Below are 17,973 nucleotides of genomic sequence, written 5' to 3'. Positions count from 1 at the left end.
AGCAAATCAGTATTTTCAATACTTTTTAGATGTGTTCTCATGAGCATTACTTAATGGCTATGTTTAACTGGTAGATGACCATTCCTGTTACGTGCTGAAAGGCTGCAGGAGAGGCAACAGAAACACTCCAGTTCTTCCACGCAGTAAATTCTTCTGTACTTTTTTTAACCATCCTGCCAGAACAGCTGATGCAACTACACCACCACAGTTGGTGTCCACACAGCTACTTATTTGACATGACAGCCAGTTGTCAGTCATGTCTGCCTGTCAACACCTACAACGCTGCCTAACCATGGTGCAATGTGGTACAACTGGGCAGCTACCCCTTGCTGCCTCCAGAAGGGACAGCGTGTCCAGCACAGCGGTATCAGTGCACAGAAGTGATGGGAGGGAGGATAGCACAGCATGTGTGTCAGTGAAATGTAGGGTTACAGACTCCACTCCCTGTAAATTTGTCGTGTATGTGGTGGTGTGCCTAGTGGCTTCCTAACGACACAGATTTTGGCTTGCTGATCTGAAGATGAACCCAAAGCCAGATCATAGCCTTGGCTTGCACACAGGTACCCTTCGCCTTTTGCCAAAACCAAAAGAGGTGAGGAGTTAGGAAGAGCACAATGAACAGCGCTGTAGGCAAGACAATCTGGTTTGCAAGCAGCCAGACCTATACATCACTTTAAAAGGTTTTGTCTGATGAAAGCAAGGAAGGTGAACGGACTAAAAGCCTCTTTCTCCCACTTAGTGCAGTCCCTGTGCATGACTTGCAGGCTGCCCCAGGCTTCTGCTGCCCCAAAGCCAGCCTCGTCTCCCCTCCTGCAGCTTGCACAGCACCGCTGACAACACATCTGCATTAGAACTTTACAGGCCTGATTTGCATTTCTATTTTCTCTTGCCAGTCAACGTCAGCTGCCAAGCGGGGCCTGTAAACCTAATTACACCCCTTTGCTAGATTGCCTCATTCTTAAAATATGTCATGAAGTAATATATGATACAAATTACTGGGGAAGGGGGATGAAGTGTGGAAAGGAAATTAATTTATATAAAATGCAATCAATTTCCGGAATAATTTGTGATAGACACTGGTATAGCCTCACTATATTTAATTTCTAAAAACATTACAATAGATTCTATTCATGTATTGTGGGAGATCTTAGCTATTGGGGAGTGCACAGGATAACAGCGTCCATATGTTTTTTTTATTATTATACAGTCATTAATGGTGAAGTAGGGTAGAGTTTCTAATTGACCTGAGTATGCCAGTGTGTTAAGCACAATAAAAACACACCATAGGATGCATCCTTACCCTGCAGAGTTTTTAGCCTAATGCCCCAATCCTGTAAAGATCTCCTTGTTTGTTTTACTCATAAGCAGTAAGCAGTCATTGTGTCATTGACAGCAGAGTACAAAACAGAGAGCAGGTGCTCATATTTTTGCAGCATCAAGGCCAAAGGCAGAAGAAAATATTACTGTCTTCATTTTACTCAGAGAGAACTGAAATAAAGAAGCTTTATTTGCTCACTTCATCTAGGTACTCAAGTACACACCTAGGCTTTGCCACGTGAAGGTCGCAGTGAGACAGGTGTGTAGTCCTAAGAACCTTGTTGAGATAAAGGATGCTGACAAACGCTGCATGGGAATTCTGTGTCAAAGTCAAGCCTTGACTCCTGAACCATAAAACCACTCTGCCTTGCTACAGAGCACAGCAAGGGCTGCAGAGAGAAGCTCAGCTAATAGACTTTAAAAAAATTGCAGGGGAGAGATCTTGTCTTTCTTTTGCTGGTTTTAGAACAACCATTTGACAGGCAGCTTGTCAAAATGTAACTTACAAAGACGACACAGATACAACAGCACACTCAAATCAGGGAGAGCTACACTGCAGAAGCCCCCATGCAGCTGGAAGGTACATCTGCATGCTCCTCTTCGCTTTCTACCACCCCCCCATCCCGGCACATTTGCTTTCTTTAGCAGAGCCAGGGAGGTAGCAGGACTGTGGGCGAACGACGCTGGGGCAAGTGGGGCGACGTACCGTTCAGCTGCTGGCACACAGCCAGGCGGCTTGGCTTCAGCACAAACTGGCACTGCAGCTCCTGGGGCAGCTGCTCCGTCAAGAAAGACCCCTGAAGCTGCCTGGGGCAGGCACAGTGCTTTGATCCATGGGGCATAGCGTCGCGAATGTGGCTCATTTTTATTCCGAAGGGATATTCATGTCCTGTTCAAAGAGAAATCATAATAATCTGTGTTGGATTGACTGGAGACTTGCAAAACTCCATCTGCCTTGGAGGAAAAGCAGATTTTGCATGCTGGCCTGCAGCGCTTCCTCTCTCAGTAATCTCAGAATTGATGCTTTTCTGCATATTTACACTGGCATAAATCATACCCTGGCAGATATGGAGTTGCTGTGTTCAATGTAGTTAAACAGACATAAAAGTAAAATCAGACCTATTACAGCTGTATCACATAAAAGCCCATCAGAAAAAATACAAGTGACTATTTCTGAATTCAGTGTTTATTCTTTCTACTGCTTTACTTGTGACACTGAAAGTTTACGTACTGGTTGCTCATATGGTTCTGGCAAGAAATGAGATTTTTGGGAGCAGTCATCTAACAAATTTTTGCTGAGCATGCAAACCCCAAAAATGCAGTGTGAAAGTGGTCTTCCCTCCCTCTCCATGCAACAGCCATCAACTCAGTCAAACGAGACACAATTACGGTTCCTGTCTGAGGCTGAAACAGGAAGGAAACGTTAATCACAGGGCTAATGCAAATGAGTTACGCTCAGCTTTACCCAGCATCTTTGGGAACTACACAGAGGCAATTCATTTCTGGAGGAGCTTTCAAAAATGCCACCAGAAAGATACTTTTCGGACTTGTCTAAAGACCTGGAGGTTGAAGTATATTAAAAACAGGTGCAATGTTAAGAAGTTTTAGTTAATTTGCACTTAGACTTGAACACCGATAGTGGAAGAGACATTATTTGAAAATATAAGCAGTGTGAAGGTGAAGCACAGTCAAACTCTGCTTCTGATGTCTACCTATGATAAAAGCTTACCTTATCTAATAAACCTTTGCATAAATATCAAGAACCACATCAGTTTTACATCAGATTCTTCTTTTCCAAGGACTGCAACTTGAATTTGCAGTGAGAGAGTCAGTCAATTATAAAGGCCTTTCCCATTTCTGAATTCTCTGGTTCTATGTTTAAAACCATGGCTGTGATTTTATCTGAAGAAGCTACACATAGTAGTCAGAAAGACAAAGTCTGGTCTGTTTCAAAGACAAAACAGTTTGCACTGTCTATAAGGTGCACAAGTTAGACATTTTATAAATATTAATGTTGTCTGACTCCAGCAAAGCATTTGTAGCTAAGGCTGCTTTAAGAAGGAATGCTAAGATTTACTGGTGTTAGATTCGCAGAAGAAAAACAGAAAATCCACAATTTTTTCTTGTTCTAATCATCTGTGAATTCATATAGCACAAGTAAGGCCGGGCTTCTATGGGGAAAGGTTCTTAATAACAGGAAGGGATTTGTTCTCAGTGAATCATGGGCCAAAATCAAATCAACCCATCCAATCACTTCTGAGCTTTGGTTTGATTCCTGGGGAGGAAATGTTTCGAAAAGCATTTTAGAAAGTGAATAAACAATAATTTGCTCCTAATCAGAGGGGAGCTGTCAGCCAGTAAGAGAAATACAGGATTGGAAAGGACCTCTTGAATCAGTTAACTTGAGTTGTGGAAGAACAGAACATTTCTCAAAATTCTGATGAGTTTTGCTGAGGAGGGGAGTAAACAGTGCTATGGAAGTGTAGGAAGAAATATGGTGAAGCTGGACTGGCTCCAGGTGAGTGAATGGAGAGGCTGACTCTGTAGAAAGACTGAGGCTCATGCAGCAAAATGGGGGCAGAAATAAATGAACTTTTTCAACCGCTCAGTGACACAAGCAGACAACTGCTCTTCAAAACAAAGGATCAGCATCTGACTAGCTCCCCAAATAGGCAAACTTGCGTGACAGGGAAGTAAGAGAAAAAACAAAACAAAACAAAAGAGGAAACTGCATTTCAGTCTTCTCTGCATTTCTTGCTTCCTTCAGCACTAAAAACTGAGTGAATGTTGAAAAACAAAACCATGTCAAGAACTTACCAATAAGAGGGTAAGGAGCATCTTCTCTTCCTGAAATCACCCACAGCTTGTAGTCTTTTTCAGAGCCCTTTAAAACCAAAACTAAGAGTAAGTTTGCCAGCCATTAAGAACAGGTTCACATTAGGTTTCTCACAATGTAAGGATAATCTGCACCTTGCCAGCAGGGTCAAAGGAACCCCCTTTACTTCTGCAGTGCCCAAACTTGCCACCCGCACAGCTTCTGAATTGTGTCTGTCATAGAGTCATAGAATCATAGAACCGTTCAGGTTGGAAAAGACCTTTAAGATCAAGTCCAACCATTAACCTACCACTGCCAAGTCCACCACTAAACCGTGTCCCTAAGCACCACATCTACATGTCTTCTAAATACCTGCAGGGATGGGGACTCAACCACTTCCCTGGGCAGCCTGTTCCAATGCTTGACAACCCTTTCTGTGAAGAAATTTTTCCTAATATCCAATCTAAACCTCCCCTGGTGCAACTTGAGGCCATTTCCCCTTGTCCTGTCGCCTGTTACTTGGGAGAAGAGACCAACACCCACCTCACTACAACCTCCTTTCAGGTAGTTGTAGAGAGCGATAAGGTCTCCCCTCAGCCTCCTTTTCTCTGGGCTAAACAACCCCAGTTCCCTCAGCCACTCCTCATAAGGCCTGTGCTCCAGACCCTTCACCAGCCTTGTTGCTCTTCTTTGGACATGCTCCAGCAACTCAATGTCTTTCTTGTAGTAAGGGACCCAAAACTGAACACAGTATTTGAGGTGCAGCCTCACCAGCGCCAAGTACAGGGACACAATCACTTCCCTGTTCCTGCTGGCCACACTATTCCTGATATAAGCCAGGATGCTGTTGGCCTTCTTGGCCACCTGGGCACACTGATGGCTCATATTCAGCTGGCTGTCAACCAACACCCCCAGGTCCTTTTCAGCCAGGCAGTTTTTCAGCAACTCTTCCCCAAGCCTGTAGCGTTGCATGGGGTTGTTGTGACCAAAGTGCAGGACCCAGCACTTGGCCTTGTTGAACCTCATACAATTGGCCTCGGCCCATCGATCCAGCCTGCAGGGCCACCCTACCCTCCAGCAGATCAACGCTCCTGCCCAACTTGGTGTCACCTGAAAACTTACTGAGGGTGCACTCGATCCCCCCATCCAGATCACTGATAAAGATATTAAACAGAACTGTCCCCAGTACTGAGCTCTGGGGAACACTGCTTGTGACCAGTCACCAACTGGATTTAACTCCATTCACCACAACTGTTTGGGCTTGGCCATCCAGCCAGTTTTTTACCCAGCGAAGAGTACGCCCGTCCAAGCCATGAGCAGCCAGTTTCTCCAGGAGAATGCTGTGGGAAACGGTTTCAAAGGCTTTAGAATCATAGAATCATAGAATCGTCTAGGTTGGAAAAGACCTTTAAGATCATCCAGTCCAACCATTAACCTACACTACCAAGCCCACCTAAATCAATCAAGGGTAGACTAGACTAAACCATATCCCGAAGTGCCACATCTACCCGTTTTTTGAACACAAAAGTTACTTACTAAAGTTTAGGTAGACAACATCCACAGCCTTTCCCTCATCCACTAAGCAGGTCACCTTGTCAGAGAAGATCAGGTTAGTCAAGCAGGACCGGCCTTTCATGAACCCATGCTGACTGGGCCTGATCGCCTGGTTGTCCTGCATGTGCTGTGTGATGGCACTCAAGATGATCTGCTCCATAACCTTTCCTGGCACCGAGGTCAGACTGACAGGCCTGTAGTTCCCTGGATCCTCCTTCTGGCCCTTCTTGTAGATGGGTTTCACATTTGCTAACCTCCAGTCAACTGGGACCTCCCTGGTTAGCCAGGGCTGCTGATAAATGATCAAAGTAGCTTGGTGAGCACTCCTGCCAACTCCCTCAGTATGTTTGGGTGGATCCTATCCAGCTCCATAGACTTGTGTGTCTGAGTGGTGTAGCAGATCACTAACCATTTCCCCTTGGATTATGGGGGCTTCATTCTGCTCCCTGTCCCTGTCTTCCAGCTCAGGGGGCTGGGTACCCAGAGAACAGCTGGCCTTACTATTAAAGACTGAGACAAAGAAAGCATTGAGTACCTCAGCCTTTTCCTCATCTTTTCTCACCATGTCTCCCCCCGCATCCAATAAGGGGTGGAGATGTCATGTGCAATGTGGTTTATGTGACAAGGGTCCAGCTCTGAGCAGTGAGAGGGACTGGAGCCCATCATTTCTGAAAGAAAAGGGGGAGATTTGCCCCAGTTCTTTCACTGCTCCTGGAAGCAGAGGGATGGAGGTCACCGCCTGCCAGGAGTCAGGATTGCTTTTGAGGCCAGACCAAAATGTTAGCCATGCCAGACGCCCCCCGCCACGTGGCTGAGTCGGTCCCTGGGCTGCGTGGCTCCCCACTCCCAGGAGGCTGGAAATGAGGCAGCCCCCAGCATGGAGGGGACCTCCGGCCCCGGGCGCTGCTCCTGGCCCCCAGCGCCTCTGTGCCCCACTTCTCCCTCTGGCACTGAGCAGCACCCAGCCCCAAGGGGAGAGAGCTCTGATCCCCTGGAGGGATTACAGATAAGCAGCATGAAGCGGAGGCCTGTTGCAGGGCGCGTGGCAGGCGGCGGGCAGTTCGTGTGGGCTACGGTGACCCTCCAGCTCCATCCTGAGCACCAGGGTAAATGCATCCTCCAGGACATGCTCTGGCACACAGGCACCCCCACCCTCACAACACCTGGGACCTCTGCTCCACCATCTCCCCAGCTCCAGCTCAGTCTCACCGGCCGACAGCACCCCATGCCCTGTGCCGGAGAGCAGGACAGGAGCACCTTCACCTGAGACCTGAGCCCGCACTGGTGGTGTCAAGGCAAGGAAGGCACCCAAGGGGCTGCTGGCGCTCAGTGCTGCCCTAAAATCCCCTTGTAGCGCTGCCGTCAGCCCTTTTGTGCAGCCCTTTTGTGTGGAAGGGCTTGGGAGTGCTGGACGGTGCTTTAAGACCGCTGAGCTCTTTTTCAACATTTACAGTGGAGAGGGTAAATTTACATCAAAGAAGACAATTTCCAGAGGATTGGAGAATGTGAACGTCTTTGGGAAAAGCTGTGTAAAACCGCTGATTTGAAAGCAAATTCTAAATATTGCCTTTAGCATAAATATACAAGTCAATGTTGCAGTTTAACTGAAGAACAGTACATTATTTCAGATATGACGGTGAGACAACAGAGATAAAAAGAATGGCATTTAATATAAACCACTCTCAGGACAAAAGGTAATAGCAAGTGGATAAATACACTGTATGAAAAGTGATCTATTATACCTTAAATCCCTTTTCTGTGACACTGCTAAATCAGGATAATTAAAGCCTAAAAGTTTTCTGGCTACAAAAGGTGATAAATACCTCATGACAGTATTTATTTAGCTCTAAAATTAAATCCTGTTTCCTTTTAAACAGATTTGCCTACTATCCTGCATGGGCTGGACCTTCATCCAGTGTCTCCAAAGCTCTTGAGACTCCTTCTACTTGCTGCATGCACCTGGTGTAATGCTGATACATCCAATAAAGCCTTCGCAGTTTGCTCTCTGACTGACAGAGCTTTCTGGCCCGTATTAGCACTGCTGTTAAGTTAGCTAGCAGGGGGCAGAAGGAAAATAAATAGGCTTTGGAGACATCTCTGATGCCTCAGGGCAAGCAGCCAGGAGCAAATAAATACAGCTGAGGAGCACAAGAAAGGGTATTTACTTTTCCTTTTAAATAGATATATGAAAGGGTTCATTGCTGTGAAGGGGAAGCAGGGGACAGGGGAGAGCTAGTAAGCGCAATTTCAGGATGTAGACTGCTCATCCCTCAATTGCAAATGTTGTCCTTTATGGGCTTTATGAGGCCATTTGTCAGTATAAATGTGGCTGTCGCAGAAAAATCAGCAAGTGTACTTACGGAGCTGGGAAACCCAAGGCCCTTCTTTCTGCCTCACTTGGTAATTTGGAACAGATGATCAATGCCATTTTGCACGAACTAGTTGTCATTTTACCAGACAAACCACAGAGGGGAAAAATCCTGATGTGTTAAACCAGAGTGAACTCAGCCAAAGTAATAGCCCCATTAATCACACAACATGTGAAATGTAGTTTTTATAATTGCCATTGAAAAGTTGTAGAGCTCCTTTTAAGTGGTTCTCTCTGGACATAAATAAAAAAACCTCGAGACGGCACATAAGGAAAAGCTTCCTCGCAGTCAGAACAATCCTACGAGGGGGTTGGGTGTTTGATTGATATACAGGCTACAGCTTAATTTATTTAGCTTGTTTGATTTTATTACTAATCTCATGATATGCCTCTAATGAAAAAGGCTTTATGCTATGAAGATGCAGTGAGAAAATGCGGTATATTACTTGGGAAAATAATTCTGCAGGCAAGATTTTACATCTTTCAGATGGCTTTCATTCTTTTACCACTTGAAATAAAAATGTAAAGAGGAGGAAATGGTTGATTGTGATACATACAAAAGAACACAAAGCTGAAACCTAGCCAGCTCCTCCTCCTGCTCATCTCAGACAAAATATTCTCTTACAATGCTACCATTTTCCTGTTTTTTCTGTACACAATATGAGGAAGTGCAAATTACACCCATAAAATGGGTAAAAATGAAACACATCATAGTAAAGACTTGCAGTTGTAATATAGCAACTTGATTTGTGATTTTTGGTGCAGACTGGGGTAGGCAGTGGGATGGATTTTAACTCACATCCTGTCCTCTTCACCTTGCAGTCCCTCTATCAACTCCACAACTACCTTAATTGGATAGACTGCTGGATCCTGAGCTCGGGCCAAAGCCACAGCCGTGGTCTAAATGGGATGTCTGAGCCATAACAAGACAGACAGACAGAAATTGCTGTACCTAGGAAACACCAAGCTAGCAGAATAGGCCCCTGGATGTATTAAAAGCATGTATAAATTAGGGATAATGAATGCTAGGGAAGGCACATTCTAAGGTTACTCTAACTTTTGCTGGGTGTCTCCGGAAGCCCCAGGGAAGCATAAGAGTGGCATTTGGTCACATCTGACTCTTCACACTCAGGGCTGTGATACAGAAAGACTTGTCAGATTCCATGCAATGAGATCAACGTATACATCAAGACTAAGACATTTTAAAAGATCTTGTTACCCATGCAGCAGACTGACAGGCCAGTTAAAAAGCTGTCATCCAGGGGCTTCTATAACTATCAGTGTTGGTTGGAGCCATGTTGTGAAACAATGAGAGAAACAGAGAAAGGGAGCCAGAATTCTTGTCCCTGGCACTGACTCATTACTACACTTGAGGCACTACCTTGTCCGCTTTAGAGCAAAGGGAGCCAGCTGAGTCAGTACTTGATCTACCAGGAATCGCTGCATCTATTTGGTGTACTATCCTGCATTATCATAAGTCCTGTAAAAGCCTTTTTCCAAAACAGTTTCAGGCCATCGCTTAAATTGGGTGCATTCAGATTCTGTGCAATCACTCAGTTACATTCATATCTCACGACACTAAAGGTCCATGGATACTCAGAGTGTCTGATTTGGACACTTGAGATCAGTGCTTGTACTTGTAATCTGGGGACACAGCGGATCATGCATGTTTGCACATTTAAACCAACTAACAAGCAGGTCAGTAGGTTTTCTGTTCACACTGAAGTACACAAAAAGAGCTGTATCAAACTCTCACTTCTTGTGTCAAGATATTTCCTCTAAGGCATGAGTAAAACAGATGTAAAAGAAACTTCAAACATGACAGATCCCTTACAGGGATGAGAGACTTATTCAAAACTTTTAAAGCACTTGATGATCTCTGGAGGTCTATATATTAGCTAGGCACTTTTGCTTCATTTCAATAACACTGAATTGCTATGATAAAGGATTTAATTAATGTTCATATCCTAAAACTTGGAAAAAGTGCAAGAGAAGAGTTGATTATTAAAATGACTACAAAAAGACTCATTAAAACTGGTGCAAGGACTTACGTTAATTCCCAGCTGCTGCAGGGCCATAAGAATTACATCATTTGCTGTATCAACATTGGTTACACTTAGGGTTTTTGACTGTGAACAGAAAAAAGAAGAGGAAAGTGGCATTAAAAATTTGGATTTGCAAAGAGTATCTGAAGTGAAATAGCTCTGCATAATTCATTGTTGAAAAATGGAGACTATCCCGTTAAAATTTTACTTGATAAATAAATTATACTACATAGATAAAGACCCAGCTGTCTGAGACTGAGGTTTGATTTCTCTGCTTTGTCACATACTTTCTGTATTTGCTCGCTGCTTCCCCAACAGCTCCATCAGATGGGAGAGTGCCATGATTACTGGGGACAAGACCTCCACATTAAAATATGCAAAAAGACACAGCCACTAACTGCACTTTAGACACTGCATGAGGGAAACTTAATGGTTTGATTAATTTAAAAGCATACAAATTTCCTTTGAAAAAAAAAGGTTTTCAGTGAAACAAGAGGTTCTCGTTTCAGTTGTTAATCATTTCTGTCCTTTTCTATTGAAGATCTCCCCAGTAAGAAAGTACTGTACACTGTTCACCTCTATATCCTTTGCCACTTTCTATATAGACTTCTCAAAGCTAGATTTGGCTTAATACCAGAAACGCTTCCCGTCGGTAATCTTTCATCCAGTTAAAATGCTACCTCTCTAGCATACTCCAGAATCTGCTGATCGGCAGTATGGAAAAGCATGGATCTGCAGAAACACCACTTTCTAAATAGCTACGCCAACCAGCACGAAGTGCCAAGCTTCGGGTCGGAAGAAGCGCCGCTTTCCAGAAACCAGTCTTTCCAGAGTGAGATTTCAGTACCTGCTGCCTGGCACCAGTATTACTCCCATACAGCTGGGCAATGCTCTGTACCTCCACACCATGGGCTGCTCTTATGCAGGGAAGTACATTTCAAACATACCAGGATTAATGACTCCATCCTCAGCCCTGCCGGGATGTGGCAGCACTGCTGCCATCACCTTTCAGAGGCGAAAACAGGTGGGGAGACCATGTCCAGAATGGCTTTTGCTTGCACCATCACACCCACGCTGGCCTCACTTCCAAGCCGACAGGCAGCTCCCACACATCAAGCACAAGTAACTAAGCCCTCCTTAGAGGCACGCTAGTTTGGCTCTGCTAACAAGACTACACAGCTTTTGGATTGCAGCTGGTTCATGGCCAGCCTAAGGCCCTGGCAGAACAAATGCATGCCCGCTGCAACAAACCACACGGGCGTATCCAATGGCCCAAAGAAGGGAAGGTGGCAGAGCCGGGATTTAAATGTTCACCACTGGTCCCAAGACAGTTTGCTGTACCCTGCTCCCCTGTGTAGCACATCAATTTTATACAGGCCATAGGATGTTCAGGTGAAATGAAACCCCTGACATTTTGCATTTAGAAAAGATCTGAGCTGTACATTTGTATAAGTCTCTGATGGTAACAAGCTGCCATGGTAATCAAAAGAAAGTAGTGAGAATACTGTATATCTTGCTTCAGGACATATCTGAATGCTCATACCATAAAAAATTAAACATTTGCCTGAAGCAATGACATCTGGCTCTCAGGAGTAGGTCAGCACATTTGCATAAGTTTTGCTCTTGGCTAGAATATAATAAAATGGTTTGTGTTTTGTGTTCAGCCTTCCCTACCCTCCAAAAATGAAATAATTCTTGGGCATCTCCAGCTGTTGTAGCACAGGGACCACAGTGCCATAAGAACTATTTGCATCATAAAGTTTCCATCTGCTCCTCCACTGTTTTATTACTGACAATAGCTAGACCACAGCGTGTCATTTCTAGAACTGTCAGGATCAGAAAAGCAAATTTGGCGCATGAGCTAATTATAGCCAAGGAGAAAAGACATTTAAAAAAAACCCCAAACAAACCCTGGTACAAGAGTGCAACACCTGAGTGCATGTATGATTTATAGACATTTACACCTGAGCACATCTTGATCTGCAGTCCTGCATTTGAACTATCACAATTACTGTTACTGTTTATTAACATTTGTCTTAGCAACCTGCCAATTCTAACTATTATCATTTACCTTAATAAGGATTTTCTGAAAAAAAGCAGACTCCTTTATGCTTACGTCTATGCAAATACAGAATTCTAAGTGGAGATTCACTGTTGGGCAAAGACCTCCAATGAAGTAAAAATTTCTGGTGTCCTTGTAAATGCTCTTCAGGCTTCTGAGCATGAAATACAGATCTTAAAGGCACAGTTTAGAAAGGACAAATGTATAAGAAGCAGAGGAAGAATGGATGGATTATCCCTGAATGTTAGGGTATCCCTAGGGAACTGTCTACATAAAAGAATTTAGTTTAAATTGGTTAAAAATGACTTAGTAAAAAAGGTGCAAATCACCCTGTCCATGACCTTTCTTTACCAATTTACCTCGTGCCTACAAATTTACCAACATCAGTTAGCTGATGAAAAACATGCTTAAGGCAATTTCAGGGTGTTCATATCCACAGCTTTACTGACTTACGATTGTTATAAACAATAAAACATGTTGCAACTTTGCAGAATTGAATGAAGGCAGCTGTGGGTTTAGATCAGTTTTACAAGCAAAAAAAGGGTACATTGTACTGGCATTTCTGAAGATGCTTATACGTAAGTTCCGCTAGAGGCATTTCTTGGGACTTCAAACCGTACAGTCTTTAGTTTGTGTGCCAGAACTGGTATTTCTTACCAGGCATACTGTCTTTAGAAAGGAACTCATGTATTAAACACAGGAAACAAACATTTCAGGGCTGCACATGCTGAGTCTTTTAAAGGGGCTGGATCCTTAAAGAAGGTTGCAACCCAAAGGAACCCTCCCAATATCCAAAAGATTTACAAGTTACTAGCACTCATAGGTGATCTGGATTTAGACCCCCGGTTAGCTCATGGGCACTTACATATGCACAAGTTCCCACGTCCTTTGCAATTATCTTCAGAGGAATGCTTTTAGGATAGTCTTTTTCCTTCTCTTCTCTTATTCGACTGACAAAACAAGTACAAAACAAATAAATTTTTGATATTGTAAACATAAATAGCAAGATGGAGATTTAAGTAGCAATCAAGCAATAACTGGATAAGAAGTAGATTGTTTGTAGACATACTGCAGTAGAAAGATCTCTGAGGACAGGAAAGCATCCAGCAGTATCTGGAAGGGATGGTGACCGTGGCCCCCAGTAATGCCCTGCTGTATTACAGTTTATTGAGAAATCAGTGTAAGCAGCAGAGAAACTGGATTTAAAAAGTCAAGCTAAAACTATGCATCATTGTGATGCCTCAGTCCGCAGTACAGGCTCTTACTGGAATCCGTTACAGCCCATTGTACAGACCAGTTCAAAGGACTGAGCAGGAGAAGAGTGAATTAGAAATCATCCCCAGCAAGAATGATTTAAACAGCCCCAGGAACTCTGACGAATCAGATAAAGACACAAACCTCAACCAGCAGAACTAGGTGGCCAGAAAACAAAACCACCACTAGTAGTTTTCTGTCCAAACATTGACTGAAATAAGACAGCTCTATTTACACAGACCCTCCCACTATACCCTCCAGCTTGGGGTCCATTTTGTAAGACCAAAACACAGCCAGCCGTGAGCAGCAGACAGTTTAGAGCAGAGGTTCCTAAGCTGGGATTGCTTAGATGCCATCACCATGGAAAGAGCCCCAGGCTCAACTAGAGCGATGGTGGCAGAGGCTACTACAATTGCGTAGGGAAGGGACCAGGTGTGATAGGAATAGCTCTGGCTTTGTGCTGAGCCATGTTCAGGCACAGGGAAGCATTTCCCTCCTTGTCTAGTGATCATTGCATGAATGGCACATACCATCTTCTGCAGAGAGAAGACATAAGATGTTTTTTTTCTTAGTATCACTTTGAAAGAGCTTATCTATCATGATGGCATAGGTACCACAGCTTGGGAATCACTGGTCTAGATGACTGGGACTCTTTTCAGTGCCTTCAAAGACTGTATAATAAAGTACCTTTGCAAAAATGACAGCCATGTTTCCTTTTGTTCTGCAGACCTGCAAGAATTATAGAAAAACAGGGACAAATCAGCCATCATCCTAATACCAAAATAGCCCTTGTACAAACCACAGTGGAATGGACTGCTCCTTGGTTGCAATTTCCATAAATACCTACAGAAAGTAAAATTTTTTTCCAGCTGTGAATGGAAAACTTGTTTCCCTGCAAAATCAACTGAAAAGCCTGCCACGGAGATCAAAAGCCCCAGTTACCAGTTTTTATCACAGAAGTTAAAGCTTTACCAGAGAATTCAGTAGGAAATGGGTTGAGTTCTTAAACTAATGTCCAAATAGAAGAGGAGGGCACTTTAAATTACGAGCTTAATTCACAAGTTTAAAGGTATTTCCTCAGGTATATAGACTTCTTTCCACTTTCTTTATTCTAATTCTCTTCTTATTTATTACTTGGTTTATCACAACATTACAAAGTACACATAAGCCACAATCAAAAAAGGTCCCATTGTACTTAGTAGGGTTTAACTTTGGACATCTTCAGGCTTATCTCATTTATCTTTATCTCATTTATACACTTTCAAGGATACAAACTGTCCAGTTAAATGTAACTAATAATAGTATAGTGCAAGGAATCTAACCTAATTTTGCTTCAACTTTCTTGATTTAAATCCTGCCCCAGATGGAGTAAGTGCTATTCCCACTGCTGCTTCTGCAAATCAAGTTCTTCAGATTGTCAGAGCAGGCATTTAGGTAACTACAAACCTACTGAATGATACTGTGAGGGGAATGCACTTTATAAACATTAAAAATGTGATTCTGCTTTGGCTGCTTCAATTCTGTCAGATATGCACCTATGGATTCATACATGGCATTTTAGATTTTTCTGTGCACATTTTCAGCCATAAAATAATTTCACTTCTGTAAAAACTCTGACTCTGCTTTGATTGAAGCTATTACTCTCCTATCCAACTACTTTCTGATAGCTATAAAGGATCATGTACTGTCTCTAGACCAAAGCTCATGTTTATTGGCAAGAGTTCAATTGAAAATCAATAGAAAACTTCAGCTTTGTTTCAGGACTATTAAGTGAAAAAACCATAAACAGCACAACCAGCTCAATAGAGAGCAGTTTGCGCACAGCATTCTCTTTGGATATGGACAATGTGACATACAAATTAAGCTGCATGCGTCAGCTTTTGCTCTCTGTTGATAAAGAGGAAAATGCATTTTCCAAGACCCAGCCAAATTACTGTGGCTAAGCAGCTGGGATTTCAGGGGGACAGTGCCCTCCCTTATCCAAAGTGACGACAGAGCCCTCCCGCTGAGACTAAAATTAGCCTAATCACTGAAATTACCTCTACAGCCCTTACGTGTCCTACAGTCAATGCTGCAAAGACAGACCAAAAATCTTTCTCTCCACTAAAACTCAGAGATTCTGCTTTAAGAGAAATTTTGACATTTTCTCTGGCACAGTTAAATTTAAAAGAGAAATAGGACAAGGTCAGTATTTCACTGTATGTTTCCTGCTACTTCCAACACAAGCAAGCTCTTCTGTTTAAAAGTGTCTTACGAGGCTCTCTTTGATCCTTTCATTAGATTGGCTGTTTACTATTTGTAGTTCATCTTATTAATTAGCCAAGGATTTTGTCAAATTATACCCAAAAAAAGAGAATTTCCACTGAGCAGGTTTGCAGCACAGACAGTGTTTTGCCAAATCACATATTTTCTCAAATTTTTAAGTGATAAGCAAGTATCCCTGCCACATTTGCAGAGAGACAGATAAGGCATGGAGGGTGACTTGCTCACAGCAGTACAAGGAATTGGTTCAAGAATCAGTAAGTTCCTGCTTCCCACCTTTCCTGGTGCCAAAATGAATCCGTGATAGTCTTGTTACCTGTCAGCCTAAAAATACTTAAGTAACTTGGTAAATAAAACGTATCCTAATTCTTACCTGAAATTTGCCACACAGTTTGTGGTGGGCCAGCCCAAAACAAAGGACCTCTCTGGGTCTGTGCTGCCTTCACAGACTTCTTCTGTACAAAATGCCGTCCACATCTCACAGAGACGTGCTTGGCACTTTAGTTTGAAATGAGAGTGCGACCTGCCGGCAGAAATTCACAGGTATGTCACACACATGAAAACATAGCAAGGCAGGTTAAACAACTCAGAGTTTCTTCTTCCTTCAGGCACACGTGAAGCTTGCATTGGAGCTGATGGAAGAAGCACTTCTGCTTTAGTTAAAGAAAGCAATGTTTTATTCGGGTTGCGTATAAAAAGATATCAATTTCTCATCTAAACGGGATCAACAGATATCTTATATGTGGGATAAATAGGTTGCTTGTGGCATCCCTGGACATCCCCCTTCTTGGGGGAAAACTTCTCCCCATGTCTAGAGCTCCCCTCCAAATCTCACCACGAGGCAAAGATTGCCACTTGTGTTGGACTCGCCTTTCAGTGACTTTAATGTCATTGAGGAGTTTACAGTACAGTTGGATTTATTAGCCCCAGGGTCAACAGCTATGGTGAGTTTAAGGAGTGACAACTAGGCAATCCTGAAGAAAGAACAAGCAGAAAACTGCCATTTGTGTTAACTACATCACAGGTCACATACAGCCTCCACGAACTAGCTGCATGGTACTTTAAGCCCGCACCACTTTGAGAATGAGCCAGGACTTCATGCATTCTCAAAATATCTAGTCATCTACAAGGAAGACACATAATTTCCCCAATTTTTTTAAAATTTGGCCCTTCCTGTATTTTATCCTACTAGACATTAGAACACCGTAAAGGTCAAATTTACAGACTTTCACTTCTTTATTTAAACTCTTTTCTTCCACTTAATTTCTCATGGTAAGTCTCCTTCCTTTGTAGGATTGGTGGGCACCAGTGCTATGTGAGAAACAAGTAAAAACTCACAAAGTCAGTCCAGGTCTGTAGCAATGCAGCAGCCCCTCATTTCAAGGCAGGTTTGCACTAGAGGCCTTGCAGACTGAATTACCTGAGCTATGATTCTCCTGGGCCAGCAGGGAAAGGCTGGAGGAAAAGTGCCCCCTCCCTGAAAATGTTTTGCCCTTCTAATCCAAGGACTGCAAGCAAGAGCATGTCAGCTCAACACCGTATTGCAAATGTGGATGGGGACAGTGCCAGGCACCATGGTGATTAGTGCTCTATAAATAAATATGCCAGGTAGGCAGTTTCTTAGAGCTTTGATACACATGGACTATCTTCTCTGAGATTAGTCTCATTTACAAGGTATTTGATTTACGAGAGACTGAACTAATACAGTCTGAAACATGAATGTACTTGAACCTTGCGTCTTTAAAGAGGACGTAGATGAACTCGCAGTACCCTGACTGGTCTGAGGTTTCCTGCTGACATTATGCTAACAGGTGTAGTGTGGTAGAGCTACACTAATAACACAGCAGCGTTTACTGTGGTGGGCAAGAAAGAACCATCAGTGCATATCACACCTGGCAAGAAGGTGCACTTCAATTAGATCACCATAAAAGACTGTAAAATACAATCTCAAGTTCATGTACTTTTTAAACTATACCATGGTGTTTCCTGGTCGGCTGTACGTTTCACCTCTCTTTATTCCATTTTGTTACCCCATCAAAGAGAAACTTAAAGCACAGCAGAACATTTCAACGCACTCGTCAACAAATCAGTCTGTGATGCAACAAGTACTTTCTGTCAAGAATACAGAAATAACTGTAACTGACGGACCACAGAATGAGCTGTGAAAATGTAGATTTACAAAAAAATACAGCTGTGAATTCTAATGTAGATGTTAATAAATGGATGATGCCTGGTCTGACTCCACTGAATCAATCTGTTGACCCTCCCTTTCTCCTCAATTTCTTTTTCCCATTAC

The 17,973-nt window shown here is 43.1% G+C and overlaps 1 protein-coding gene across 1 annotated transcript in view; it reads right to left on the bottom strand.

The window, feature by feature from the left end:
* ARHGAP20 (Rho GTPase activating protein 20) overlaps positions 1-17,973 on the bottom strand; it is a 63,149-nt gene that overhangs the window by 11,362 nt on the left and 33,814 nt on the right. The window contains exons 5-10 of the mRNA XM_075725496.1: positions 16,051-16,200; positions 14,103-14,144; positions 13,027-13,111; positions 10,106-10,183; positions 4,135-4,201; positions 2,024-2,206 (exon numbers count right to left, since the gene is read on the bottom strand). Coding sequence (XP_075581611.1) covers positions 2,024-2,206; positions 4,135-4,201; positions 10,106-10,183; positions 13,027-13,111; positions 14,103-14,144; positions 16,051-16,200 — 605 coding nt within the window. The remainder of the gene's footprint in view (positions 1-2,023; positions 2,207-4,134; positions 4,202-10,105; positions 10,184-13,026; positions 13,112-14,102; positions 14,145-16,050; positions 16,201-17,973) is intronic.

The sequence above is a fragment of the Pelecanus crispus genome, chromosome 1, assembly GCF_030463565.1.
Source record: "Pelecanus crispus isolate bPelCri1 chromosome 1, bPelCri1.pri, whole genome shotgun sequence".
Classification (NCBI taxonomy): Eukaryota; Metazoa; Chordata; class Aves; order Pelecaniformes; family Pelecanidae; genus Pelecanus; species Pelecanus crispus.
The sequence above is the reverse complement of the archived record's forward strand: the minus strand, read 5'-3'. Positions and strand labels throughout refer to the sequence as shown.